Source organism: Apis cerana, linkage group LG4, assembly GCF_029169275.1.
Source record: "Apis cerana isolate GH-2021 linkage group LG4, AcerK_1.0, whole genome shotgun sequence".
In the NCBI taxonomy this organism is placed as follows: Eukaryota; Metazoa; Arthropoda; class Insecta; order Hymenoptera; family Apidae; genus Apis; species Apis cerana.
Window position 1 is genome coordinate 6653130 of NC_083855.1, and position 26060 is coordinate 6679189.

Here is a 26060-nt window from a genome sequence, read left to right on the forward strand (position 1 = left end):
GATTTCAATTACTAAATTTAAATTTATATAAAAAGATTCTAAAATTATTTCAAAAAATACGAAAAAAGGGCATAGAAGTTTCAGCTTCAAACATTTCGCAATATCCGTTCTAATTTTTGATAAAATACACCGAACGGAGCATTGCATTGCGCAAAGATATAAAATCGAGAAAAATTGTATCATTTTTTCAGGCCTCAGAAATAAATCTCATCTGCGTGGTGACGACCTTATCTTGCTTAACGATTGCGGGAGGTGCCGCTGCGTTCTCTCGATACGAAGGGTGGTCGTATTTCGACTCCATCTATTATTGTTTCATCACCCTGACCACCATTGGTTTCGGCGACATGGTCGCGCTGCAAAAGGATAACGCGCTAAACAATAAGCCGGAATACGTGATGTTCGCCCTGATATTCATTTTATTCGGCTTGGCCATAGTCGCGGCCTCCCTCAATTTATTAGTGCTGAGATTTGTCACGATGAATACGGAGGACGAAAGGCGAGACGAGGCCGAGGCTCTACAGGTAAGGGAAACGTCGCATCAGCTTTTACGTCGTCCATCAAAGTATTGATCTTTGAGAAAATATTTTATAGAAACGGGGGAGAAAAAAGTATCATCTTTTCCTGGTAATACAACTTTGATGTATATCGTTCTCGATGAATAATATTTTGTTTCGTGTGTATTAGGTTTAATCATTTTGGTTTGTGGAACTTGAGGGGTTGATAATTAAGAATTAAAAAAAAAAAAAGCAAAAATTAAAATCGAAATTTTCGAAACAACCCTTTGCGATCCGTCTGTCTCGAAAGTATTAAGCAAAGTACAAATCGGAACTGTAATTTCGATTTCAAGTCTCCTCAGAATTGTTAAATAAATTCTATCATCGATGTTTCGATATTAGCAAAAAAATTAAATTGATTTAAAAAACGGAGGCGACAATTTCCGTGCCATATTATCATCACGTTGCACGTGATGCCGGATCGCAAAGGGTTGGTATACTCAGCCTCCACGGTACTCTGAACCTAGCCCCGCGAATCAATACAAGAAAATCTTCCAGATGCGAACCCCTCGCGATCCCCTTCACTCCCCCAAGCCCACCCTTGGCCGAATCATACATCGAAACGATCGAAATCCGGGAACACGTTTCGACGACATTCGAAACCGATCGAAACGTGTTCAAACGGTGTCGAACGATTGACGAAACGAAGGAAAAAAGAAAGGAAAATTGTTGTATGACGCAGGCTGCGCAAGGAGCGGTGCGCCTGGAGGGCGACGTAATAACGGCGAACGGCTCGATACTGTCGGGCCAAGTAGGGAACCACGGTGACACGATATCGCTGGACGACGAGACGTCGGTCTGCAGCTGCTGCTGCAGCGGATTCCAGAAGAAACGACGGAGACCACGGTTCACCGTACGTCGCTCGCCCGGTAAGATATCGCACCTGCTGCCGATGCAGCAGCTGCCCACGTTGAATGTGCGCAGTGAACTACGCCCGCCGCCGTTGACGCCGTTGCTGCAACTGCCTCCGTTGCATCAACACCGTGCAAGTATCTGACGACCGTCGACCGGTGTCAGTAGTACGTTCTCGCAACAACAACTGCCGCGACGGGTGTCCGTTTGAGAGGCTCTTCCCCTCCCCCCGAGGAACAAGAAGGATGGACAGATATCGCGGGAGGATAGGAAGGAGAGTGAGAGAAGAGAATCTTTCTTCGACCCGCTTCAACGAATTTCAATCCTCCAAGGGATCGCTATCGCACCTATCGCCTGCCTATCGATTCTGACGATCGCCAGTAACCGTACCGCAATGTCGTTAACATTTGCAAAGTCTGAAAATTTCTTTCGATTTTTTTCGTGTTTGTTTAGGAAGTGGAAAGGAAATGTAGGTGTTTTTTTTTATAGGTCGTATCGTTTAAGGAAGATGGAGGGTTTCGATTATGATTAATTGTGATCATTGCGGCACGATTATTGCGAGATAATCGCAAGAGTGACGAGATTCTAATCGACCGTTCTTTCGATCGATTGATATTTATCAGTAAGAGCTTGAGGGCTTCGTCGAGTCATTTTTTTCCCATTTTTTTTTCTCATAAAAATTTGGAAATTGGAATTTTAAAGGAATAGAGAAAATTGATCGAAGAAAATATTCATAAGATAATAAATAAGTATATGCTCCAAAGAGGACGGAATCCAAGTGCTTCCTATATTATGCTCTCCTTAGTATTTTGAAAGGAAAAAAAAAGGATCATAAATTAATGAAACTTGATCTTCCATTGAATTATTTATCATTTATCAGAAATGGACAGAATGGAAATCGGAATCTCGTCACAAATGCGATCAGGCGTTGAATTGGTTCTCAGAAGCAAGTGTTGTGCATGTACAAACGAAAAAGAAAAAAATAATAAAAAATGAAAAATAAAAAGGATGCGCGAGTGATCATGTGTTCCGTAGCCAAGAAGCATTAAAACAAACAAACCGTAAAACGAAAAATTAAAAAAAAAAAAAACAAAAACAAAAAGACAAAAAATAAGCACGTGAGAGAGGGAGAGAAAGAGAGAGAAGAAGAGAGAAGAAACTATATTATATCTGCGTTCACACTGCTACAAGGAAGAAAAAGAGAGAAATATATATTATAAACAAATATATACACACCAAAAGACATATACACAGGATGAACACGACTTTTTTCATTAAGAAGGCATTTTACAATTTGTATATAAATGAATTATAGATATTACACATACGAATCTAGGTGTACGGAATTAAGGCGTTTCGATCTTACGATGTGTATAAGTATACATAATTGCGAGATTAACATTATATATTATTTATCATATGAGTGCGCGAGTACATGACAAAGAAAAGAAAAAAAAAAAATCCCATTCTCGATTTTCCATTTAAACTACCGTTTGATTAAATGATCCAGAGATCGTTGAGAGATCGTGGCCGTAACCACGTAGAGAACTCTAGCTATTGTAGATCTCGTCACGCATGGACGCTCGATCGGGTGGAATTAAATTTAAACCAGAAATAATTAAAAAAAAAAAATTATACATATATAGGTATATATACACACACACATATATATATATATATGTATATGTATAATGTATACATACATACATATTATCTAACGAGAGAAAACAGAATAATCCAATCCAAAAAGTCGTAGAACACGAGAATTAAAATATCGTCCCTCTTTATTAGTTACAGTTTTACCTACAAAAAGTCAATCCATCGAGACACGAAAAGCACGTAATTTCCGAATAGATAAACGCGTCATACTATAGTCGAACACGAGCGGAACAATTCTCTTGCCTTTTATCGACAAGTAGAACGTATTCGAGACGTATTTTTAAGACGTACACAACACAAACACAACACATACACGTACACACTATATAAACACAAACGCAAATACAAATATAAACACACACACACACATACACACATACACTGGATTGCATACACAACGCGTAGCATAAGTAGTGGAACTTCGTTTACCCCTTCACTCGGCCCTCCGAGTGAATTCAAAAAAAGAAAAAGAAAAAAAAAAAAAAGAAAAAAGAAAAAACGGCCAGGAAAAAGGACGACCCAACGTGACAGGCATTTTTTAAAAACATTTCTATTCATTTCTTACCTCTGCGTTCCCGTTTCCCGTTTCTATTTTCATCTTTCGTCGTCGTATCGCGTTACTTTCGTTACGTGTCGTTACGCGAGTATCAACCCTTAAAATTCATTATTTTTTTTAGATCCATCGATCACTTTCGAAACACCACGAGAACGAACGATAACGTTTCGTTTGTAGAGAGTAAGAAATACACGTCATACGCGTAACGTATGAAAAATTCATGCGCGTGGATCATTCGTAAAAAAATTCGTAGAAAAATCGCGCTACCTCATACATAGTTAAAAAAAAAAAAAGGGGGGGTTGGAAAAAAAACGTGACTTTCAACTCCGTCGCGTTATAACAATCTGTCACGCTTCGATCACGAGAAGATATATATATTCGTTTCGAAAATCAAAGAAATTCCTATTCACGATTTACATGCAATCGCGATTCACATGTAATTAATTGTTTAAGGGTTAACGAAAACGATGAACCGCAGTCGATGACGACCGATCCATCAATGGCCACGTAACCGGAAGTATTCGCGATTCGACGAATCAACGGTACGTTATATTTGATCGCATAATCGCATACCTATCGGTAAATCTTCTGTTGGAGAGAGAGAGAGAGAGAAAGAGAGAGCGTGAGAGTGAGAGTGAGAGAAAGAGAGAGAGAAAGAGAGAGAGAAAGAGAGAGAGAGATGACGAGAAAAAAAAATTCGATAAATCGATACATATTACTGTATCCTCGTTGATACCACGTCAGAACGAACGAACGAACTCCATTTGTAAAATATTAGGATAGGAACAAACAACGATCGATTGGAATGACAATTTTCACGGCTCGTTAAAGGAGTTACAACACGAAACATGTTGCGAGCGTTTAACATGGAAACGAATTCGAGGAAATTTACGAAATTAAAATCGCATTTCACATTCTTTCGATTGAGGAGAATTTCATTTTGTACGCTCCTACAATGAACAAATGATTTTTGATCGTTTACACTAATTAGCAGTAAAGGACGGTAGCCTTTTCGAAATTATGAATAATAATTACTACCCCCCATCCCCTCCCCTTCCTCTCCCTCTCCCTCCTAAATTTAAGGATCATGCATCCCCCGTCCCCCTCCTTCCTCCTCCGTATTTCCATCCATTTATCATTAAATCAGAGATTTAATTATATTGACGTTTAAAAAAGAAATTATTCCCCTGCGAGAATAAAATTTCTAATTAATCTGATATACATTTTTTTATTCTCAAATGGACGTTATAGCGTGTTAAGATAATACAAGGATTATATAAAATTTCAGATAATACTTTATATTTATAGCGAGATATCCTTCGCAAAGGATAAGTGAGCTTGTATTAACCCTTTAATATACCTTCGAGTCCGTAGCTGAAGTTATTCCGTTTTTATCCGTATTTTGATTTTTAGCGTTGTAAAAATCGAGGACACGATTTATAACGATACATAATGAAACGCTTAACGCTAAAAATCGAAGAAAATTCGTTCGACAATTAAAAACAAAATTAATAAATAATGTTGCATATCTGTTTTTTCTTTTTTTCATAATAAACAAATTTGTGACGATTATACGAGGACAGTTATAGAATATAAAAGTGTGATTTAAAGTTCTAACCGAATATCGGATTAATAATTAATAACGAAATGGCGAATTCTGCTTGCCATTGATAGGCAGATATCGATGAAAGACAGCCGAGTATGAAAAGAGCTTGTTTAAATTAAATGATCGATTTTTGAATAGCTCATTTAGAAAACTTGGACTGGTATAGTTAATGAAGAAAATAAAATAAAAGAAAAATAAAAAAAAAATAAATAAAAATAAAAAAAAATGAATTCAAAATGTTCCAAAAGATGCAAGCTCAAAATAATGTCACGAATTATATTAAAGTGCCATCGTTTTCTTATGCATGTTCGAATCCTTGTATTACTTTGGTAAAATATATTATTAAAGAGTAAGTAAAAGATGTATTTCGACGAGTATAGATAGTTTTCATTAACAAAGTTTCATTAATAGGCGATAGTCTATATAGAATATGATATGTAATAATATCATTTTCTCACATTTTAAGCCTTCAAAAAGCTTGAAGAGTTTGCAGGAGGAATATTCTTTTTTAATTTATAAAATTCATTTCGTAATCCATAATCCTTTTTCATAGAGAATTTTAATGAAACGACGGTGTCAATAATCATCTTTTTTCTTTCATCTTTTATCAAAATTATCGTTGTCTTACTGCAAACCCTTCAATTTTAATTACTTCATTATACGATAACTCGTACGACATACAATTTTCAATATTACTGCAGTACAAATGGCCATAAAAGTAAACAGAAACTTCAAACTCGATAATTAAAACTCATCTCGAAGGCTTATGTTTGACGTTTCAAATATTCATTATCATTATTTATTTACTAGTTTTTTATGTGAATATTTAACATAAAATTTACATATTACAATCTCGGTTTCGTATCCCATTTTAATATACGAAAATACTTTTTCACTTGTAAAAAAAATTAAGGGATATGAGTAATAAACTAACGAAATTTTATTAATATAAACAAAGTCTTGCATACGATAGATAGGTATAGTTTAAAAAGGAAGCTATACGAATAATTTAAAAAAAAAAAAAATACAATTTTTCAAGTAGTAATTCATATTGTGAATCGTCAAAATGTATCGAAAGTTAAAACGACATGGAGATTACAACCATTCAAAGTCAGACACATATGCTTCGTATCAGACCACGATAGAGGATTGCGTTTTTTCTTATCATCCTTCTCCCATCGATGTTTGATCATTTTAGCTTGTTAAAACGAGATCTTATATCGATATGGTGTGAAATGTATCAAATATGCATAAATTGTCAACGATCTTCGACCAACGCTAGCTTAATTAGTCCCAGTATTGCTGGATAAGCGAGATGAGATTAAGATTTAATAGACAACAAAAAGAAGGAAAAAAAAAAAAAAAAAAAAAAAAAAAAGAAAAAAATCGAAATTAAAAAAAAAACAATCAGTCGTTCTGATCCCCGATGAAGAGAAAAGCGGATGAGAAATTTTTGCATGGTGTCTGGCTAAATATCTCGATATGCAATGGCTCAATGGTTAACGAGGATAATTTATCATTTCTACGTGTTTAATATAGCGTAATGATAATCAATTTCAAAGAATTCGAACCATTCGATATTGAATATTCAATAAAAAAAAAAAAAAAAAATAAAGTGATAAATTATAATAGAATTTAAACAATTTAAAAGATTATCGATTAACAGACACCATTGTAATAAAAAGCGCAAGAATTTTCATTCCGCTTGTTTCCCATATTCGATCAGTTGAATTAACGTATTGAATACATGATTGGCTTAAAAATTTGATAACCTATTAATTGGCATTGCATAAATTTAAAGATAGAAATTGAAATTAAGAAGACGTGTTATATTTAGCGTTGTTTTATAATCAATTATAAAAAATTATGATAAATCCTTTTTTTCGATTACCGTTTCAAATTCAAATTCAAGATAGAGATGTAAAAGAAATTAATTTTTATAATCTTCAATAGTTAATATTTTACAAATATTTCATTTTTTTCAATTTATTATTTAGGTACAATGGCACGTCCTGTTAATCTTAATTTCGTACAGGAGGCAAATTTTAAAATGCATGTGCGTATAACATATACGAATATATTCTGCGGCGTGACCGCAAAATTTCAACTTCCCGCATTTTTAACTTTATATTAGTAGATAAAGAACACGATGATTACCATTAATGTTACCTTACACGAATATAAACAATAATATTTGTAATAGCTGTAAATTTACATTACGACAACTCGGAGAGATATGAGATTAAACGAGAAAATTTAGACACACATTCACGCAATTTTGCTATTATTGTTATAGCATAAAATATAAGTAAAAAATAGTTACGAATTTAACAAATTAACGATTAATTAATTAAATATATATGAGCATCGAAATAGTGCAGTTTCATCGCGATTTCATTCACGATGCAGATTGCAAGTTGCAAAAGAATTAAAAATTGAGAGAGAAAGAGAGAGAGAGAGAAAGAGAGTGTGTGTGTATGTGTGTGTGTGTGTGTGTGTGTGTGAAAAAAACAGAATTTTAAAAGCTAAACGTGAGAAAAAAGAGAACAACAAAGTCTGGTGTATTACATTTTCGAAATTCTTTTTTATAATTATATAATTAGTCTTCTTTTTAACTTTTTAACTACGACTTAATTCATTTCTCTGATCAAAGTTTTATCAAAAAAAACTATAGTAACAGATTTCATAATAATATAGATGCGTCTATCTATTCGTAAAATAGTTTGATATCGTTGAGAATATTTATTTTTATCTATGCTCTTTATCATTAAATTTGAAAGTTAGTTCCTTTCTCTACAAATTTATAATGTACATAAATAATAACGAATGAGAAAAATTTTATTAGAAGGGTTAAGATACAATTAGATAAAGAAAACCAAATGTCATCTATCATGAAAATAAATAAAAAAAAAATTTTTAATAATTTCAAATTCAAGATTCTTTAAAATGTACATAGAAAGATTGACGAAAGCTTTTTCAGATCGAATCGTGTTCCAATGAAATATCTTATTATGCAAGTATGCAAAGCTTTCACTTTGGTTTTCATTCTTACTTAAAATTAATGAAACGAAAATGAGAATCTGTTCATCGAAATTAAAAAAAAAAAAAATGCCTGGAAGTATCACTTGCGATAATCACGATTACTTGTAAAATGCGAAAGAAGTCCTCATTGAAAGAAAAAAAGAGAGATTATGGAAATATAAATCCTAATGGCTTGTACGGGTACAATTTTCTCGAAAATCGAATGGAAGAAGACCACATATCCCTCGTTTTCATGTATTATAAATAATGCACCGTCGTTGCAAGGATCTTTAGAAAGTCCCCCTTCTTCCCTTCCCCCATCCAAAAAAATAAATAAATAAAAAATATTGAAAGAAAAATCACTGTTCGAAACGAAATGATAAAAGCTGAACGATCGAAGAGATAAGAAGAAAATAAACACGATAACAGCATGCGTGTGATCGAAATCGGTTCCCAAATCTGCCTGCATACACCGCCACGTGTACCGACGTTTAAGTGGATCGTAATTTGTAAATTACTATGGACTTCCTAATTATATGCTGGTATATGATAATACATGTGCTCTGCCACAATAAAGCAGTTTTTTTTATCTAAAATATATGTCGTTATTTTTTTCTTAATATACCTGGGATGAAATTTCTGAACAGATAACAACAACCTATTGTATCATATTAAAATACGAATCGAATGAACTACGATAAAATATAAAATACAATAATAACTTTGAAAAGAAATTTACTGAATGAAATTTAATGAAATTATACTATTATTAGATATTTTTTTATATTGGTTTTTATATTTAATATATTTTTAATTTAAAAAAATAATAGATCACTTTTAATAACGCGAAAACATGAAAAAATTGTATAAAAATATAATTATATGTACGTTTAATAGAATTTGAATTTTAATAATTTAAAGTTTTTATAAATAAAAATAATTAAATTACAAAAATCTTTTTTGTAATTTAAAAAGTATTGAAAATGATAAAGAGTTCAAAAAATAGAAATTGCATTTGAATCAGATTATCATATATAGTAAAATTTAATCAACTATTAACAATAGAAAAGACAAGATAAGTCATTGATATCTTTAATAGTGTGAAGTTATATATAAGTTACGTAGTTTCAACGACATAGAAACGTGGCAGCACTGTACCGTCCATGTTAGTTTTACGTGGCTATGGCTGTCATTCAGAATGATATTAAAAATTTTTGTCGTTTACATATTCAATATTAAAACGTAGACAATTCAATTTCTCTATAATTTTCAGAAACTAAAAATTAACAAATCAAAAATTGTATTTTCATATCTTTGAAAATTAAATATATTCAAAAAAAAATTTCAAAATTCAAAATTTATTAGAGATTGCTAATTATTATAGATTGTGATCAACAATAAATAATGCAATAATACATATTATTTTTCATATATAAAATTCTAACTAGATTAATAGACATAAATGAATAATAAAATATTTCATTTTAAATTAATAAAATTAAAAAACTTTTTATTATTTCTTTAAATTTTATTCTTTAAATTTTCTAAATTTATTTATTATATGTAATTCAAAATCAATTTTACGTAAATAAAATAATTAGAAATACGCATTCTATTATTTCCAAATAATATCACATGACCATTAACGAATACTCGGATATATATAAAAAAATGTAATCTTTAAAAATAATAATGAAATAATCTAATATGAAATTTTTATATAATTGTAAACTCGACATTATAAACATTATAAACTCGATATTACTGATTTTCGATAGATATATTCTTTTTAAAGCTCCGATTTATTCTTATTATTCATCGACAAGCATGCCCTGTTTGTTTGATCATGCGTGATTGTATCTACATGTAGAAGTGGGAGTAATTGTGCATGAAAATTTGATAGGTTTGCATTAACTTGGTCGACCTCTTAAACACCTGGACGATCAATCATTATATATCTAAGGCAAGTTTATATGATATTTTGGATTATTACATATAATTTTATTAATCAAAAATGAAACATAAGATTGGTGAAGATTTTAGCCATTTTGCGATTTAATCAAAATACGACGTAAATCGTATTAAAGAAATAAACAATTAAAAAATATAATTAATACCGTAAAAGTGTTAGTTTTTCTTGTCTGGTAATGATTTAGCGATGACGATGTCTGATGGAGTAGTCAACCCATATTAATTAATGATGAATTTGAAAGAAAAAAGTCTTCGCAATGTTCAAAACTGTCGTGTGTAAAAGCTGTTGGCTTCAAGCGCGACGTGATCGATACGCAATCGTTCTGCCGACTATTTCCGAAGTTATCCGTAAAGAAACGAAGGTAACCGAATATTAACGAAGTTGGTCGAGGTAGTATAGTGAGCAAACGACGCGTACGGAAGAACGCGGGGTCTTCTCCGGCTTGGATTGAAACAGCGTTCGCGTCTACGGGCGCGGTTTTGCGTCTCGAGCTGGCGTTTTACATGGTAAAATGTCCTCCCTCGATTATCTGGACTTGTGTCGATTATGTCTCGTGAAGGACCGTGTTTCGGTGCCAATTTTCGAGGGTGAAGGAGACGTACGACAAATATTTCTCAAGATCGCTGCCTGCCTACCGGTCAAGGTAAGCCAACTACGCCATCGCTTCGACAATGGCGATCCGCCATCTTGTGCATTTTCATAGCTACATCGCGTTTCTACAATCGTCCACGACTTTTCGACCTCCCAGTAGATGTATTTGCTCCCGATTGTTTTAGAGATCGCCCTATAGACAAGAAATTACAAGCAATTCCAAAATAATGATATCCAAATAGCTGTATATTGGTGTTACACTATTTATGTTTCCTTTTTTCTTCAATTTATTTAATTTATTCATGACGCTACAAATTATTCAACAAAATTTTGCCGCGCTTTTTTCCCTACCTTAATGTATTGCGAATCTACCCAAATTTTTCATCATCTGAGTAGTAGCCCTTTAATATTTTCATTTCAAACGACGATTCGCAATGTGTTTCTGTATTTACAGCAACTATATAAGTGAATAATCCTCTTTCTTTTCGACATCTTGTTTTCGACACCATTGTTTCTATTATAAAGTGCCTATAATTAATTATTTATTTGTATTATTTAAAGTGATTTTATTAATTTATTTTTAATGTTATATTCTAATACTTCGAAATCGCTTTTATAAAAAATTGAATTAATTTCACTTTTATATTTGAAATTTGAAAATATAATTTTTTATTTACAAAATTTAAATCATTAATTTTAGTCAATAAATAAATGTTCAATATATTGTTTGAATAAATGAATATAATATATATTTTATTTTGATATATTTTAAAAGTATTGCCTAAAATTTAAAATTTCGTTTTATTACATTGATTGTTAATTCATATTATTCAAAGAGTTAATTATATCTTACTTTATTAAAATATTTTTATTATATAAATAGAATATTTGTTGTAAATTATTTTTTTTTTTTTATATATGATTACAGCTTACAAGAGAAGATAAGTTACCTAAGAAGATATGCGATGATTGTGTGTATAAAGTAGAATTATTTTATCAATTTTGGAATACAACAGCAAACGCAGAAAAACAACTTTTGCAATGGCTAGGAGAAGTCAGTTTAGAAGACAAACAGGGTTATGTTACCAATGTTCTCAATCCGGTAATTTATTTTTCATATACATACATTTATTTCTATGTGTAACAAAATCTAAAAATAGACATTCTTTTATTTTTTAACATTCAGTTCCATGTTTACCTTAGTTACTGCTAGTGTTAATGATAAAAATATTTTAAATTTCATACTTTTGTAAGTTTTTTAATTGTTTAATGTATTGAATTTTCTTTGCTATTTCTAATTTATTTTTATACTTAAAATATATTCTAATAATTTTGATATATCTTGATGTATTGATACATTTGAAGGTTATATTAAGTTGAGTTATAAAAGATAAAAAATATTTTTATTTAATTATAAAATATTTGTAAATGATAAATTTTATTCTTTGTTATTATTCAATTACAGAGTGTAATGAAACAAGAACAGAGTACAGAGAACAGGTTAGATGGCAATGTGATGCAGCAAGTAGAGGAGCATCAAAACAATATGGGGATGGGTATGATGGATAACATGGGTTTGGGTATTCCCATGATAATATCCAGTGCTAATCAACAACAAATCACCTCAGTTCCTATGGACACCAGCAGCAATTCTGTACAAACTATTCAGGCAGTACCTGGTCCAAGTTCACAAACTACACATAACCAAATACCACAGAATCAAACAAGCTCTACGCAACAAGAAGATGAAGAGGAAAGTAGCGAAGATGAAGAAAACTCTGACGAAGAATGTGATGGAGATGAAGGTAAATATCATAGCATTTATATCTTTTTATTATTAGTTTTTTTTTTAGAATTTTTTTGTTAAATGAATAAAAATAAAAATATTTAAATGTTTTTCTTTTTATTAGGCCTACCTGTAAAAGAAGAAAGTGAAGAAGATCCCAGCAATAGAACCATAGAGCCTACTACTTTTGTAAATGTTTCCTTGGCATGTGATGAAGCAGGTCCTTCAGGATTGCAGCAACAGAAGATATCAGATATGCCTGAAATGCCAATTCCACAGCCAGCTGATGGGGATCCCAAATCTGGGTGAGTCTTTTATCCATACTTTTATGTCCTAAGGGCCAAAGGTGCCATTTTGTTGTGGAGATCACACACACTTACACAAACATTTTTATAACTTTTTTCTTTTCTTTTTTTCTTTTCTTTTTTTTCTTTTCTTTTTTTTTTCTTTTTTTCTTTTTTCTTTCTACAAAATTGAAACTTACATAACCTAAAATAAATTGATTTAGTATAATAATTTCCATTAGAACATACATTTCTATTTATGATATTTCATATTATTTCATTTATAAATAATTTTTAAACTTATAAATTATAAATTATTATTATTGTTGTTATTATTATGTTAAAAATATTTAATATTTTTATATTAATTATTTTCTAAATTTATTTTAAATAATATTAATTCATTTTTTTATTTTTACTATTGTTGATTATAGACATATTTTCTACAATTTTCATTTTTCATTTTAATTAAAATCCGTAAGAGTTAGTCACCTAATTTGAATGAATAAGGTGCAATAAGATGACAAGGTAAGTTAATACACACCCCACAACCATCTTTGGCTCTCTGTATTTTGCAATTTGATTTCTTCCTTTTTTTCTTTTCTTTTTTTTTTTTTTTTTTTAATATATTAAGAATCTATCTCATTTTTATGAAATTGTTTCATCGTACATAAAACATATTTAGATAAAATATCAATTTTTTTTATGAATGTTTATTTTATAAAACAAATTGCAAAATATTTGAATATTCCTTCATGTGATAGCATGTATTTAGAGTTCCTTTTAATAAGAATTATATAAGCATAAATATTGAGATTACATACAATGTTTTCATGAATCAATTTCATTACAATTTTCTTATTTAAATGAACTCTATTCTAGTTATTATTGATACATGTACAATAAATGAACAGAGGGATTTTACTAATTACATATTAATGTTATTAACACTTTTATCAGTATTTTTTGTGTGTACGTAATTGAATCAGTTGTTTTATTGCACTTGATGCATAATGTATAGGTATTTAATCCCTCTGTTCAATTGAGAACCAGATGTTTACATGTTGTCAGTATCAATATCCCACGCTTACGTGAAGGCACAAAATGCCGCACACGGCCGACAATAGGCCGACCAAAAATCACAAACTAATATTTCGTAAGTTAACGTCACGATATGATAGATGCTTGGTGTATTTAAAAAATATCACCAAGCTATGTTATAATTCGTAAAAAGAGAAAAAAAAATTCAAATACCGTTTCTTGTCGTCTTCGTGCTTTCCAATGCCTACGCTTTTACATTATTGTCAGGACTACATAATTAATATATCGGCTAGTCTGTAAGTGCTATCATTCTGTTAATTGCGCACACAACTCGCTGATAAACTATGTGGTATTGTTGCCACGAGTTCGGTTTCAATCAATAACATTTACGGATATGGCATCTTTATTAGATGTCACTTTAAAATAATCGAGTGTTTTACGATAAAAAAGAAAGTTCATTTAAAAAATGAAAGAGAAATCAAAACAACTAGAGTAATGATTGTATCAAGATGTGATGAAGAATTGAAGAATAATCATCGCATGAGAAACATGAAGAGGATCTCAGGCATATTATTTAAGGCGAGTATCAGTTTTTGCATATTTTGAAACTTTTGTTTTTTATCTAATAGTTTATAAGTATGATATATATATCGAATGAAATTTATTATATATTATATATATGTATATGTGTATATATATGTGTATATATATATATATACATACACACACGCGCGCGATATTACCAAAGAATTTCGTGATTTTATTCTTTGGAATTATTAGCGCTCGTTTCAGCATAAGTTTTTCTAAGCTGAAAATTCGATGCGCTTTAATCATACGTATATTTTAAATGCGCTGCATTAAATTGCGCGAATTATTTTATTCGGTTAAAAAAAAGCAGTCAAAATATTTTATAAAATTAATTTACATTTTTCGACGCTTTCACAAAATCAGGCTGCGTTTACGCGCCAATTAAAAAATAATTTTCTGCAATTCATTTTGTATATTTTCTTCTTTTACGCAGTACATTTGCATCGGTATATAAAAAATTAATATGGATGCATTATAATTGTACTTGCGTAATTTTTATCACGATTGCGAGTAATGATGGAAAAAAGTGATTATAAACTTTGAAATATTTTTTGTTTCCATTTGCAAATTGTTACAGTGTGTTTATCATATTTCTGTTTACATGATAACGTAAATGGACTTTCAAGTTAAGAATGTTGAATACAAGAAAAATGTGATGGAAGAAGACAAGAAGAGACTATGTGGATATTGGATATCGGTTCAAAGGTGAGGCTCTAATTATCATTTGATACTACATTAATTTGATCTCTCTAAAAATAATGTATATTTAGTAAAGATAATGATTTTTTAGTAAGGGTTTGCTTTCTTCTAACTTCTTTGCTGAGTTTTGTAGCTTAACTTTTTTCTTCTGCTGGTTTGCTGTAGAAATCTTTAATTTCTTTCTTCGGTTTATGCCAATTACTTCATTCTAGAGTCTAGAGATGTGAAAAGGCGAGAGATAGTTTAAGATTTAATTGAAGTACGCGTATGTTTCATTCTTTTTAATTAGATTCATTACTAATTCATTTAACATAAATAAAGTAAAAGTAAAAAGCATCACGAGCATAACGTTCTTATTTAACAATCTATTTATACACAAAAATAATATATTTAAATTTTCAAAGGACGAGACAACTATATTTATTGTGTAAACTCCAAAGGTAAAGTGAAGATATAAACATTGCTTTCTTTACGATCTTCCGAGACGTGGAATTCTTATTTGAGGAATGTAATATATTCCCACGATATATAATATATTCTTCATATTAACGAGGAAGATCATGAAGACGTTAAAATAGAGAAACGATGACGACAAAACTCTCTAAGCTCGATTTGCACTTGCGCTCTCGTCGGCACTCTCTGTACTTCTGTGTTTTTGGAAAGGAAAAACCACAATGCCCAAGCACTTTGCACGGTCACTATACAGAAGTCACGCAGCGTGTACTCTATTTCTCTCGCTTTTCTATCTTCTCACACCGCTGCCTATTGCAAGAGAGAAAGCAAAGATCACAGGAACGAATGAAAAAGGCAATGCCTATCTATCTATTGTGCCGGTGGTGTTCGCCGCTGCATTGTCCTTGGGTTTTGTCAATTTCAGGGAAGGAAGCGAGACGTTCGGCGGATTATCGGGGATGCTACGTCAAATACTTTCGCCATCGCCCGAGACGGGAGATACCTGTTTACCCGTCACTTGTACTTTGCTTCAGAACAACACTATGTTCTCCAATCAATCGTCGATGATGTCCTCAACGTATCAAACCGTCCCATCCCACTTGCCATCCATTTGTTCCGATCAGATTCTCATGGATCACGTGCAGATAGTCACCGAATCCCATCCGTGTTCCACGTGTGGCCTTGAGTTTCGAAGCGCTCTGAAACTGAATTACCACATAAGAACCAGTCATTCGGCCTTGCCGGAGTTCGAGCACAACATAGAGAATCCGATGAGATACTCGTGCACCATTTGTTCCCGGAGTTTCTTTGCTCTGAGTCATTTGAGGATGCACGAGGTCACGCATTCCGCGCCACCGGCAACCTCCTGCGCACCGATACCAACGATATCTACATCGGTGAACGTCGACAAGACGTTCGCCTGCGATCGTTGCCAAGCCAGTTTCCGGTATCGTACACTATTCGAGCGGCACAGGAGGATGCACGAGGTTGGCCAGGAGAAGCCTTACTCCTGCCCTAGATGTTTGATGCGCTTCGAGACCCGAAATTTGTACAATCATCATGCGAAAACTCACAAGCCGGGCAACGATAATAGGATAACCGACACCGTAGTAGTGTCTTCCGGTGATCCGGTCACTAGCAGTATTAGCGGTACCATTGCGTCGGCCAACAAATCGGTACTCTCGTACCCGTGTGACTCGTGCTCCAAGCAGTTCGCGAGCATCGAATCATTGACTACCCATAAGGCTGTACATAGGTCCAGACCGCTCGTGTGCGACGTCTGCGGCAAAGGTTTTACACACCGCAAGTACTACGTGGTGCATCAACGTATTCATACGGGAGAGAGGCCGTATCTTTGTGCCATGTGTGGGAAGTCGTTCACTCAAGCATCCACGCTTACCGTCCATCGCCGATATCACACGGGAGAACGTCCTTATACGTGCACGTTGTGCGGTAAAGGATTCGTTACCAGAACCATCATGCTGAATCATATGAAAAAGCATTGAATCGAATCGTTATCGTTGGTTCGATAAGAAAAAATACTCATCGATTCGGATTCTTTTTTTCTTTTTTTTTTTTCTTTATAAAAGTTCAGTGAATTTTTTTCTTATTTTTATCTTCTTTTTTCCTTTTAACTTGTCGTTTATTATCTGTTGGTTAAAGTTCATCTTGTTGATGATAGCGCGGAAACTTGTATTCGTTTCTAGTCGATAGAAATAGAAATTTTATTTCTCTCTCTCTTTCTTTCTTTCTTTCTTTCTCTGTTTTAAAGATATTTTTCTTTATGAAATTTTTCTTTTCTTCGATATGATTTGTTTGTAGAAAAATCACTCGCAAAGTGCCTCAAACTTGCTTATACAAATATAGATGATTATTATTAAATTATTGTGCATACTACGAATTATCTCGTCAGAAATATCGCGAGATTCAACGATAGTAATTTATTGCATTTTTAAATTCAGACGTTTGTTAATTAGTAGGAAGAATGCATAAAAGAAACGATTAATTGATTAATCTTATGTGTAATATGCATGTCGTCACTGTGATACTGTTTGTTCGTGTATATCCTGAATATTTTAAACGATAGGGTATCTTTTACGATTATTAGAATCTCGCAATTCCGTTCAGAGATATTAATTTGAAACGCGAAATTTGCTTCAACTAAAATTAGTACCTGTTTAATGAAATAACTTTTTAATGTGCCTAAAAAGATAGAATTTTTGAAAAATTTTAATCGATAGAATGGAAAAAGACATTTTACATAGAAGAGCTAATTATAACTAAGCAATTGCGTATATATATATATATATATATATAATATAGTGTTAAAAGTTATTTGATGTTAAAATATCGTTACAATAGATAGAGAAGTATTAGTATCTAATTAATGTACGAGTACATGATTATTTTAAGTATTTTTTTTTTTTTTTTAACCGATAGATGAAAATGATATAGTTAACGATTCAGAGCATTAACGAATTCATGTGCCTCTAAATAATATAAGTACAGGGTCACTATATATATTATAAATATCGTAAAACGTAAGTATGAAGACGCTTAAATATTTCTATGTAACTTCGTAAAAAACAAGATCTCTGCTATTGATATTAATAACATAGTTATAATTAATCGTTGGACGTAATCGTTACTAAAAAATTTCTAAAAATTTTATCACTCTTGAATGTAATTTTTTTTTGTCTAATTAAAGTTTTCAATGTTATTAGACAGTTTTGTATTAACCATTTTGAAATAATATTTCTTCTTTTGTTTTTACATATTAATAATCTGTATTTAATTATATTAAAACAAAAAGATATGTTCGTATAATTATTTTTAATAATAAATTCTAATATTTATCGTTGAGTTTAACAAATTTTAATTATCTTTCGAAATGTAGTTTTAAATTATTGTTTGTATAATTTTGATGTTGAATAATTGACATAAGAATTGAAATTTTTTTGTATAGTATAGTTATTTCCTTCTCTCTCTCTCTCTCTCTCTCTCTCTATCTATCTATCTATCTATCTATCTCTATCTCTATCTCTCTCTCTAGTCTTGTAAACTCAAAATTACATGTAAATCTTGATGTTAAGCAAGATTGTATTATATAAATTATTTATCTGCAAAGATTTTTTTTCTTATAAAATTTAATTTTTTATAATAACGATTAAATTTATTGTCGTCTATATTTGGTTATAAACTCAAGTATTAATTCAAGATGGCGGATATCATGTGATTGGACCGTCGGTAAAACAGTACAGCATGTGGTAAGTGTATAATAGAGAATCTATATATTAAAATATATATATATATACAATCGTGTTATGATACAATTATAAATTATCGTGTGATTTTTTAAATATTTAACGATATTATTCTTGTTATGATACAAATATATTGCAATTACTGACTATATAATTTTTGCAATTACTAATTATGTACGAACGGTTATTGTAAAACTTTTTAGCTAATGTTTTTATTTATTAATTTGTATAAATACCAAATATATTGGATTATTGAGTTTGGTAAAATGCTATGCTAAATCAAAAAACTCGATTTTGACGAATATTGAAAAAGATTCTGTGGAAGTATATTACGATACGTAATACATTTCCTAAATTTATATTATTATTTATATTAGAATAAACGCATTTAAGATGCGTATACATTGTATAAATTAACGGGTAGAAAAAGATTTCGAACGGTAAGAACACAATTTAGAAAAAAAAAAAGAAAATACTGGAAAGCACTGAGGCACTTTATGAATCTCGTATATATATATTTGTTTGAACATATATTTGTCCCTCCCCCTAAAATTTGACGTAATTATGACGCAATATATTCCTAAATTCCTTGAAAGGAAAGAGAATAAAGTATATCGATCGAATGCAAACGATATGTTGATTGACCTACGTTTTGTGTCTCTCTTCTTTCCAGATATTTTACAACAAAGGTACCGATGCTAGCTCCGGATCAGCAAGAATGCAGCCCGAACGAGATGTTCAAACAAGAAGAAGATACGGAACAGCTGCTCATCGCAAATCGTTTGCACGTGCCGACCGTGGAGAATACGGAGATAATCATCACCGATGGTATCGTGCAGTGCGATCTCTGCGGAGACGGTTTCGTTTCCGAGCATGCTCTGGCGCTGCATTTAAAAGTTCACGAACAGGACGAGGTGCAGGTGCAAGATGACCAGTTTGTATGCGAGCACTGCGGTTGCAGTTTCGCGAAGATGTCCACGTTTAAGGAGCATCAAGCAGAGCACGAAACTAACGAGAGTTACGTTTGCGAGACGTGCGACTACGTTATGGACGATAAAGAAAGTTTGATAGCTCATCAGAAGCAGCACAATATAGAGTACGAGTGCGAGATATGCGGAGCCAGTTTCGATTCTTCGACAGGTTACGAGGAACACCAGGCAGTGCACTCGGACGAAAAACCGTTCCAATGCGAGATATGCCACGCTCCGTTTCGCTATCGTCAAGGTTTGAGATTGCACGCGAAGCTGCACCAACCTGATTACGTTCCACCACAGAGGAAGCATCACTGCGAGCTGTGCAACAAACGTTTTTCGAGAAAGCAGGTGTTGCTGGTGCACATGAAGACCCACGGGAACGTGGGACCCCAGAACGAATACATTTGCCCCGTTTGCGGCAAGGCTGTGTCCAGTAAGACTTACTTGACCGTGCACTTACGAAAGCATACAGGTGAGAAACCACACGTTTGCGACCTCTGCGGCAAAGGATTTATATCTCAAAATTATCTGAGCGTGCATCGGCGCACGCATACAGGTGAAAGACCCCATAAGTGCACCCACTGCGAGAAACGATTCACCCAACGTACCACCCTGGTGGTGCACCTCAGAGGTCATACAGGCGATCGACCGTATCCTTGCACGTGTTGTCATAAATCTTTTGCCTCGAAAACGATGTTGAACTCACACTTAAAGACTCACGCTAAACAGAGTGCGCGACAGCAGCAGGAGCAACAGCAACAGCAACAGTTGAAACAGGAACAAGAGGTCCAGCATCAAGAGCAGTCTCTTGATACGATAACTATATTGTTACCTAGTTAGGATATTTCGTACGATTAACGAATAATTATTCTGAAACGATTACAAGGCCTTGTAAAAGAGTTTATCCACTTGTAAGGAGAAAGTTACTTATGGTTACTATGCTTATATAGTATGATGGGGCGGTATTTGTATTATTTATGATCGAAAGAGGGATAGATATTTTAATCAGTCGTGATTGTAATATGAATGGTTGTTTATTTTTATACAATGATGGAATTGTAATAGAGGAACAATTAAGATGTTGAGAAAAATAATTCGTGTTAGTGTTTGAAGCATTTATTACGCACATATATAGTTCATGATGAATCACTGTTCACATTCTTGATATTCATTGAATGAATTGAAACATAATTCTTGAATAATAACCATGTTTCAAGTTTAACTTTTAATGAGGCGAGGATGAGACGATAATGTGCTATACGAGTTTCTCGCTAACATGTTTGAAATAATGTACGTTTGTGTCTCGGCTCAATGCTGTTTTATTGCATCTTGGCCATAGATAGATAGGTATCGAAATTGTAAGGCAAGATGAAAGACAGCGATCATTTTTAGAGATCATTTGTTAGATAGATTGGTTGGTGGATGATTAATTTTGCAGGGCTAAAAACATTGGCCAGGATGCAAAGCATTCCTGTAGTAATTTTCGACTATTCTTTTTTATATTTGCATTTAATCTTTTTTATACTACGATCGATTTTGCATAATTATTATGCAAAATTTAAGACGAATTCCATTTTATTAACACATTCAAACGAAGTTAATTGTAAGTTAACTGTCTCCTTTTCCTTTTGTAACTTTAACATACAAATAGAAATACGAAAATTGTAAATCTGCATATAATAGTTCTTACCGATGTTACATCTTCTTGTAAAATTTCACGTTTTATACTTCATTCTCGCGCAAGCGTTGAGAGAAATTTTTTATGTAGAATTTTATAGAACAACCGTCCACGCTTCGATAGGTTTTATATTTTTCCTGAATACTCAATCTTATTTTATACGCACATACATTGATTTACCACTTCTTCGTAAATATTATATATGTATAAAGTTATTACATAGAATTTTGCAAGAGGTGCTTTAAATTAGTAATTGATAAATATACGGATAGTGCCTTAGTTGTTATGCGGTAATTAATAATTTCCGCGGAAAAAGAAAAAAAAAAAAAAGAAAAATATATATTTAAGATATCCGAATTAACGAGTTATAAAAGCTGGAAATTATGAAATTATGAAAAAAATAATATTGATAGATCCATGATATAATTCATTGTTTCGATTTGGAAAAAATTAAATACTGTCTATACGCTTTTAATAAATGCAAATTGAGCGTAAAAACAATCACATTATTACAAATTATTATAAACAAATAGGATTATATGATGAAATGGTACTTCAATTTGTGATAATAACTTTTTTCGTTAAGTGTACGAGATAATTATGATATATATAATTATTCTTAAGAAACAATTTCTTCTAATTAAACGTTTATATTGTTTCATGACAATTTTTCTTAATTTATAATGTAAGTATAGATACTTTAGTGAACGTCTTATTTATCGCATAGCTTTTCCTTTATGTTGCCTTTATGTATTTGGTATAAGAGAAAGGGGAAAACATTTTTTTCGTTTTTTTTTTTTTTTTTTTTTTCGTTTTTTTCGTTTTTTTTTTTTTTACCTATTGTCATAACCAATAATTGTAGTGTGATATGTCACTTAGAGAATTAAATGTAGATAGTATTACAGTTATAATATCCGTAACATTTTAAGATTTGCATTTTTATCGATAAAACGAATGAAAGTTGACTTAAATTTATAGTTATCTAATTCCTTATGTATGCAATAGATTTTGTATATAAAACAGGAATGTCGTGTGTGAATCGAATGAATGTATGATATCGCTAATCTATTTCAATTATTTCTACTCTATCCAATCATTGTTTATTATCCCAGATCAGGTAGTCAATAGTCTTCTTTTGTAAGCAAATTCATATAAAATAAACAATATAGTAAACATCTTGTTTCATGCATTGCAACAAATTACCGACTCGATTTTTTTTTACTTATATCTGTGTCTGATTATCTATCAATTCGAATAAAATTCTCGATAGTAAAAAAAGGAAAAGAAAAAAAAAAAAAAGAAAAGGAAAAAGGACAACGCGAATATCGCACGATATAATAAAAATCTTAACGTTTTTCGTTACAAGTTACATCTTCTTCCGCTCGTTCACGGCTGTGTGCATTTTGTGCAAACGTGTCTACGAAAAACAATTCTTTTATCCCGTATCACTTGTCCGAGCGAAAAAATCGAAGGGATCCTAACGAACGAATCAATAAACGATCTGACTTGGCTTTTTTCCAGTAAGTAGCTTCACCATTCTTTCAATACCGTGCTCTGCGAAAATTGTCGCCACATCTATACAACTTAATCGCCCCATACTCGACGAATCATAATCTTTGGAAAGAAGAAGATTTTCATCCCCCTTGATTTGACGGTAGAAAATAAAATTCTCGGCAGACAGAATCACAAGCACACTTTTTCAACTCCTCCCCTCCCCTTGACTCGAGCCTTGTTCAATTAATAAATTAGCCAAAAATGTTGTTCTCGTCCCGTGCGTGCAAGCGTCCTATTGCAAGGCTGCTCACGCTGTATTGTCTTTTTGCAGAGCGAAAAACGTGAAGACGATAGCAGCCAAGCCGAATCAATCTCGCGCCCCTAAACCGTCCAACGAGGAAGATCGATCGTTTGTCGTTGTCGAGGATGGTGTCGATAACAACTCGTGCGTTGTCGAGGAGGAGGCATCGTATCGATGCGAGTCGTGCGACGAAGAGTTCGACACGGAGGGTGCACTGTTGGTGCACAGAACCGAGCGGTCGATCCTTCGAACTCGGGAGGCGTTGAGAAAGGCCGAAAAGAAATACACTTGCGATACGTGTCGCGAGAGTTTCGCGAAGAAGGTGCAGTTGTTCAAGCATCGGCGGGGTCGTGGGTGCAAAGAGTCGGCGAAGGGCGTGGAAGGGAAGCAGCAGCACAGGGGAAAGGACAGGACGGTGGTGAAAGGCACGAAGAGGGAGGAGCAGCAGAGTGTTTCGGTCGGGCCGATAGAGTGCAACGTGTGCCACAAGGTGTTCAAGAAGAAGAAGTACCTGAACGTTCACAAAACGTTGCACGGGGCCCCCCACATATGCCACGTGTGCGGCGCGAAGCTCACCTCGGAATATTATTTGAAAATACACATAAGAAGGCACAATAAAGAGTTCACAGAGTTCTGCGAGATTTGCAACAAAGGGTTTTATCTGAAGGCGACTTTGAAGACCCACATGAGCGTCCACACCGACGACAAGCCTTGCACCTGCGAGATTTGTCACAAGTCTTTCGGCAATCGGGTCTACCTGAGAAGTCACATGAAGATTCATAGCCAGCCTGAGAACAGGAGGAAGTACAAATGCGAGATATGCGGATTCGAGACGTTCTACAGTTACTGTTACAAGGAACATCTTTGGACTCATACAGGGGAGAGTCAAGTGGCTTGCGAGGTTTGTGGCAAATTGATCAGGAGGCAGTACATGAAAATTCATATTAGGATACACACCGGGGAGAAGCCGGAGGTCTGTGAATTTTGCGGGAAAGCGTTTAGCTCGAGGAAATATCTGATCAAGCATAGAAGAACTCATACCGGCGAGAGACCTTACAAGTGTAAAATTTGCGAGAAACGTTTCACGCAACGGGGCACTCTGAGCGCTCATTTGCGCCGACATGAGGGCGCAAAATGAAGGGAGAGGAGAGACGTTTCAATTTTCCTTGAATTTTTGTAGTAATAGAATTTACTATCCCCCCCTTTGTTTCGTTGTTTGCTGTTAGAGATAATTCGATTGATTTGAAACTAATAAACTTAATATTATTGGTTTTGATTAATTATATAGGAATATAATTCTTATGTTGAAAACGAGAGGTATTTGTCTGAAACATTGAAGTTAATATTTTAAAAAAAATATTAATAAGGATTGATTTTCATGATTGATTTTTCATGGTATTGTTAAATTTGTGTTGCTAATCGTTTGTGATCGTTTGTGGATCGATTGTATAAATTGTATAGATTGCAAATATTAAGAACAGTATCATAAAGATTATTATTATTATTATAAAGATTAATAGCTTTAGAAAATGCTTCCCTTTCACGTCGTATTAAGTGTTTTAATTATACTAATTGTAATTTTTGCCATGGATTGGTTGAGTTAATTAGTTTGTAACGCAACAAAATGCATATATTGTATATAATGTAATAAAATTATACATATATTATTACATTGCTTGTAATATTTTTGCAATTCATATAAGGACAATATTAAAATTCGATTTAATCAAAATGTGTACAATTAAGATTAGTTTTCTTAGAAATTGGAATTAAAACTACTTTAATGGATTAGTACATTTGTTACTTCAAATGCTTGTATACGAAACAATTATTGGTAAGTAACACATCTTTAAACAAAAAGAATAATAATCTCAGACCGTATTATAAATTTTGAAAATCTTGTAAAAATTCGTGTAAAAAAAATTACGAAACGATATATTAGAGAACCTTAATTATATCTTTCAAAATTCTATTCGATCAATTTATCTATTACGACTATCCAATATTGAACTAATGTTTACAAACGTATATTTTTATTTCATTTTTTTTTTTTATTTCAATATTTGTACAAATTATCCGTCAGTGTAATAAATTTTACATTTAGAAGAGCTCAAAAATGTGTCCCAAATGAGTTTCAATTTCTTCTTTCAAAGCAAAGACGTAAGCAATAATATCAAACACAGAGAAGAAATATTGCAATTATTACATTCATCCGAATGGAAAGGATCTTCTTCTTACCCGACACGCTTGTTACTTTCTTATTCACGTCTGTCGTGTTTTATATGTTAACGATTCTTGTCCATTACAGGTGCGAGGAGCTCGAACTCGTGGAATCGAAAATAGAACAAATAGAAAGCCTGGAAGACATGGAATTGGTCAAATATCAAAACGAAATATGCAGTGAAAGCATCACGGTTGAAGAATTCGAACAGATCAGCCATCAGGAAATAGTGACCACCGATTCGTTGGAGGAATCTGACGACACAGAGATGAAGCTTGTTCTCGAGGAGGAACAGCAAGGAAACGTTAAGAGCTTTAAATCGACTAGAAGGTGTACAGTGATCTACGAATGCGATGTGTGCAACAAGAGGATGCGGAAGAGGCTTCAATTCCTGAAGCACAGGCAGGATCACGAGAGGAACGACGAGATTGTTGATCGTTGTGAGGAATGCGACAAAACCTTCCCGG

General features: G+C 32.8%; 3 protein-coding genes across 16 annotated transcripts in view; all 3 read left to right on the plus strand.

The window, feature by feature from the left end:
- LOC107995640 (two pore potassium channel protein sup-9) overlaps window positions 1–8844 on the plus strand; it is a 122102-nt gene extending 113258 nt beyond the window's left edge. For 3 of the 4 annotated variants that reach the window (XM_062073936.1, XM_062073935.1, XM_017053275.3), the window contains 2 exons: window positions 192–521; window positions 1237–8844. In XM_062073936.1, coding sequence (XP_061929920.1) covers window positions 192–521; window positions 1237–1551 — 645 coding nt within the window. In that variant the 3' untranslated portion in view covers window positions 1552–8844. The remainder of the gene's footprint in view (window positions 1–191; window positions 522–1236) is intronic. The other variant, XM_062073937.1, reaches the window with a different exon arrangement.
- Window positions 8845–9761: 917 nt separating this feature from the next.
- LOC107995633 (zinc finger protein ZFP2) overlaps window positions 9762–26060 on the plus strand; it is a 53429-nt gene continuing 37130 nt past the window's right edge. For 9 of the 11 annotated variants that reach the window (XM_062073926.1, XM_062073927.1, XM_028665671.2 and 6 more), the window contains exons 1-4: window positions 9762–10863; window positions 11740–11913; window positions 12277–12616; window positions 12722–12902. In XM_062073926.1, coding sequence (XP_061929910.1) covers window positions 10732–10863; window positions 11740–11913; window positions 12277–12616; window positions 12722–12902 — 827 coding nt within the window. In that variant the 5' untranslated portion in view covers window positions 9762–10731. Of the gene's footprint in view, window positions 10864–11739; window positions 11914–12276; window positions 12617–12721; window positions 12903–19598; window positions 22751–23402; window positions 25043–26060 lie in introns of those variants that run through there. The other 2 variants (XM_062073930.1, XM_017053264.3) reach the window with 2 other exon arrangements.
- Window positions 12913–18614, plus strand: LOC114577249 (zinc finger protein 41-like). Its single transcript, XM_028665675.2, has 2 exons — window positions 12913–15215; window positions 16087–18614. The coding sequence occupies exons 1-2, from the start codon at window positions 15124–15126 to the stop codon at window positions 17165–17167; spliced, it is 1173 nt and encodes a 390-aa protein (XP_028521476.1). The 5' UTR covers window positions 12913–15123; the 3' UTR covers window positions 17168–18614.

Excerpts from the sequence above, each read along its gene's own strand:
- LOC114577249 (XM_028665675.2), top strand. The coding sequence starts at position 15,124 with ATGGACTTTCAAGTTAAGAATGTTGAATACAAGAAAAATGTGATGGAA. Across the intron at positions 15,216-16,086 it reads TATTGGATATCGGTTCAAAG|GGAAGGAAGCGAGACGTTCG; the intron begins GTGAGGCTCTAA and ends TGTCAATTTCAG.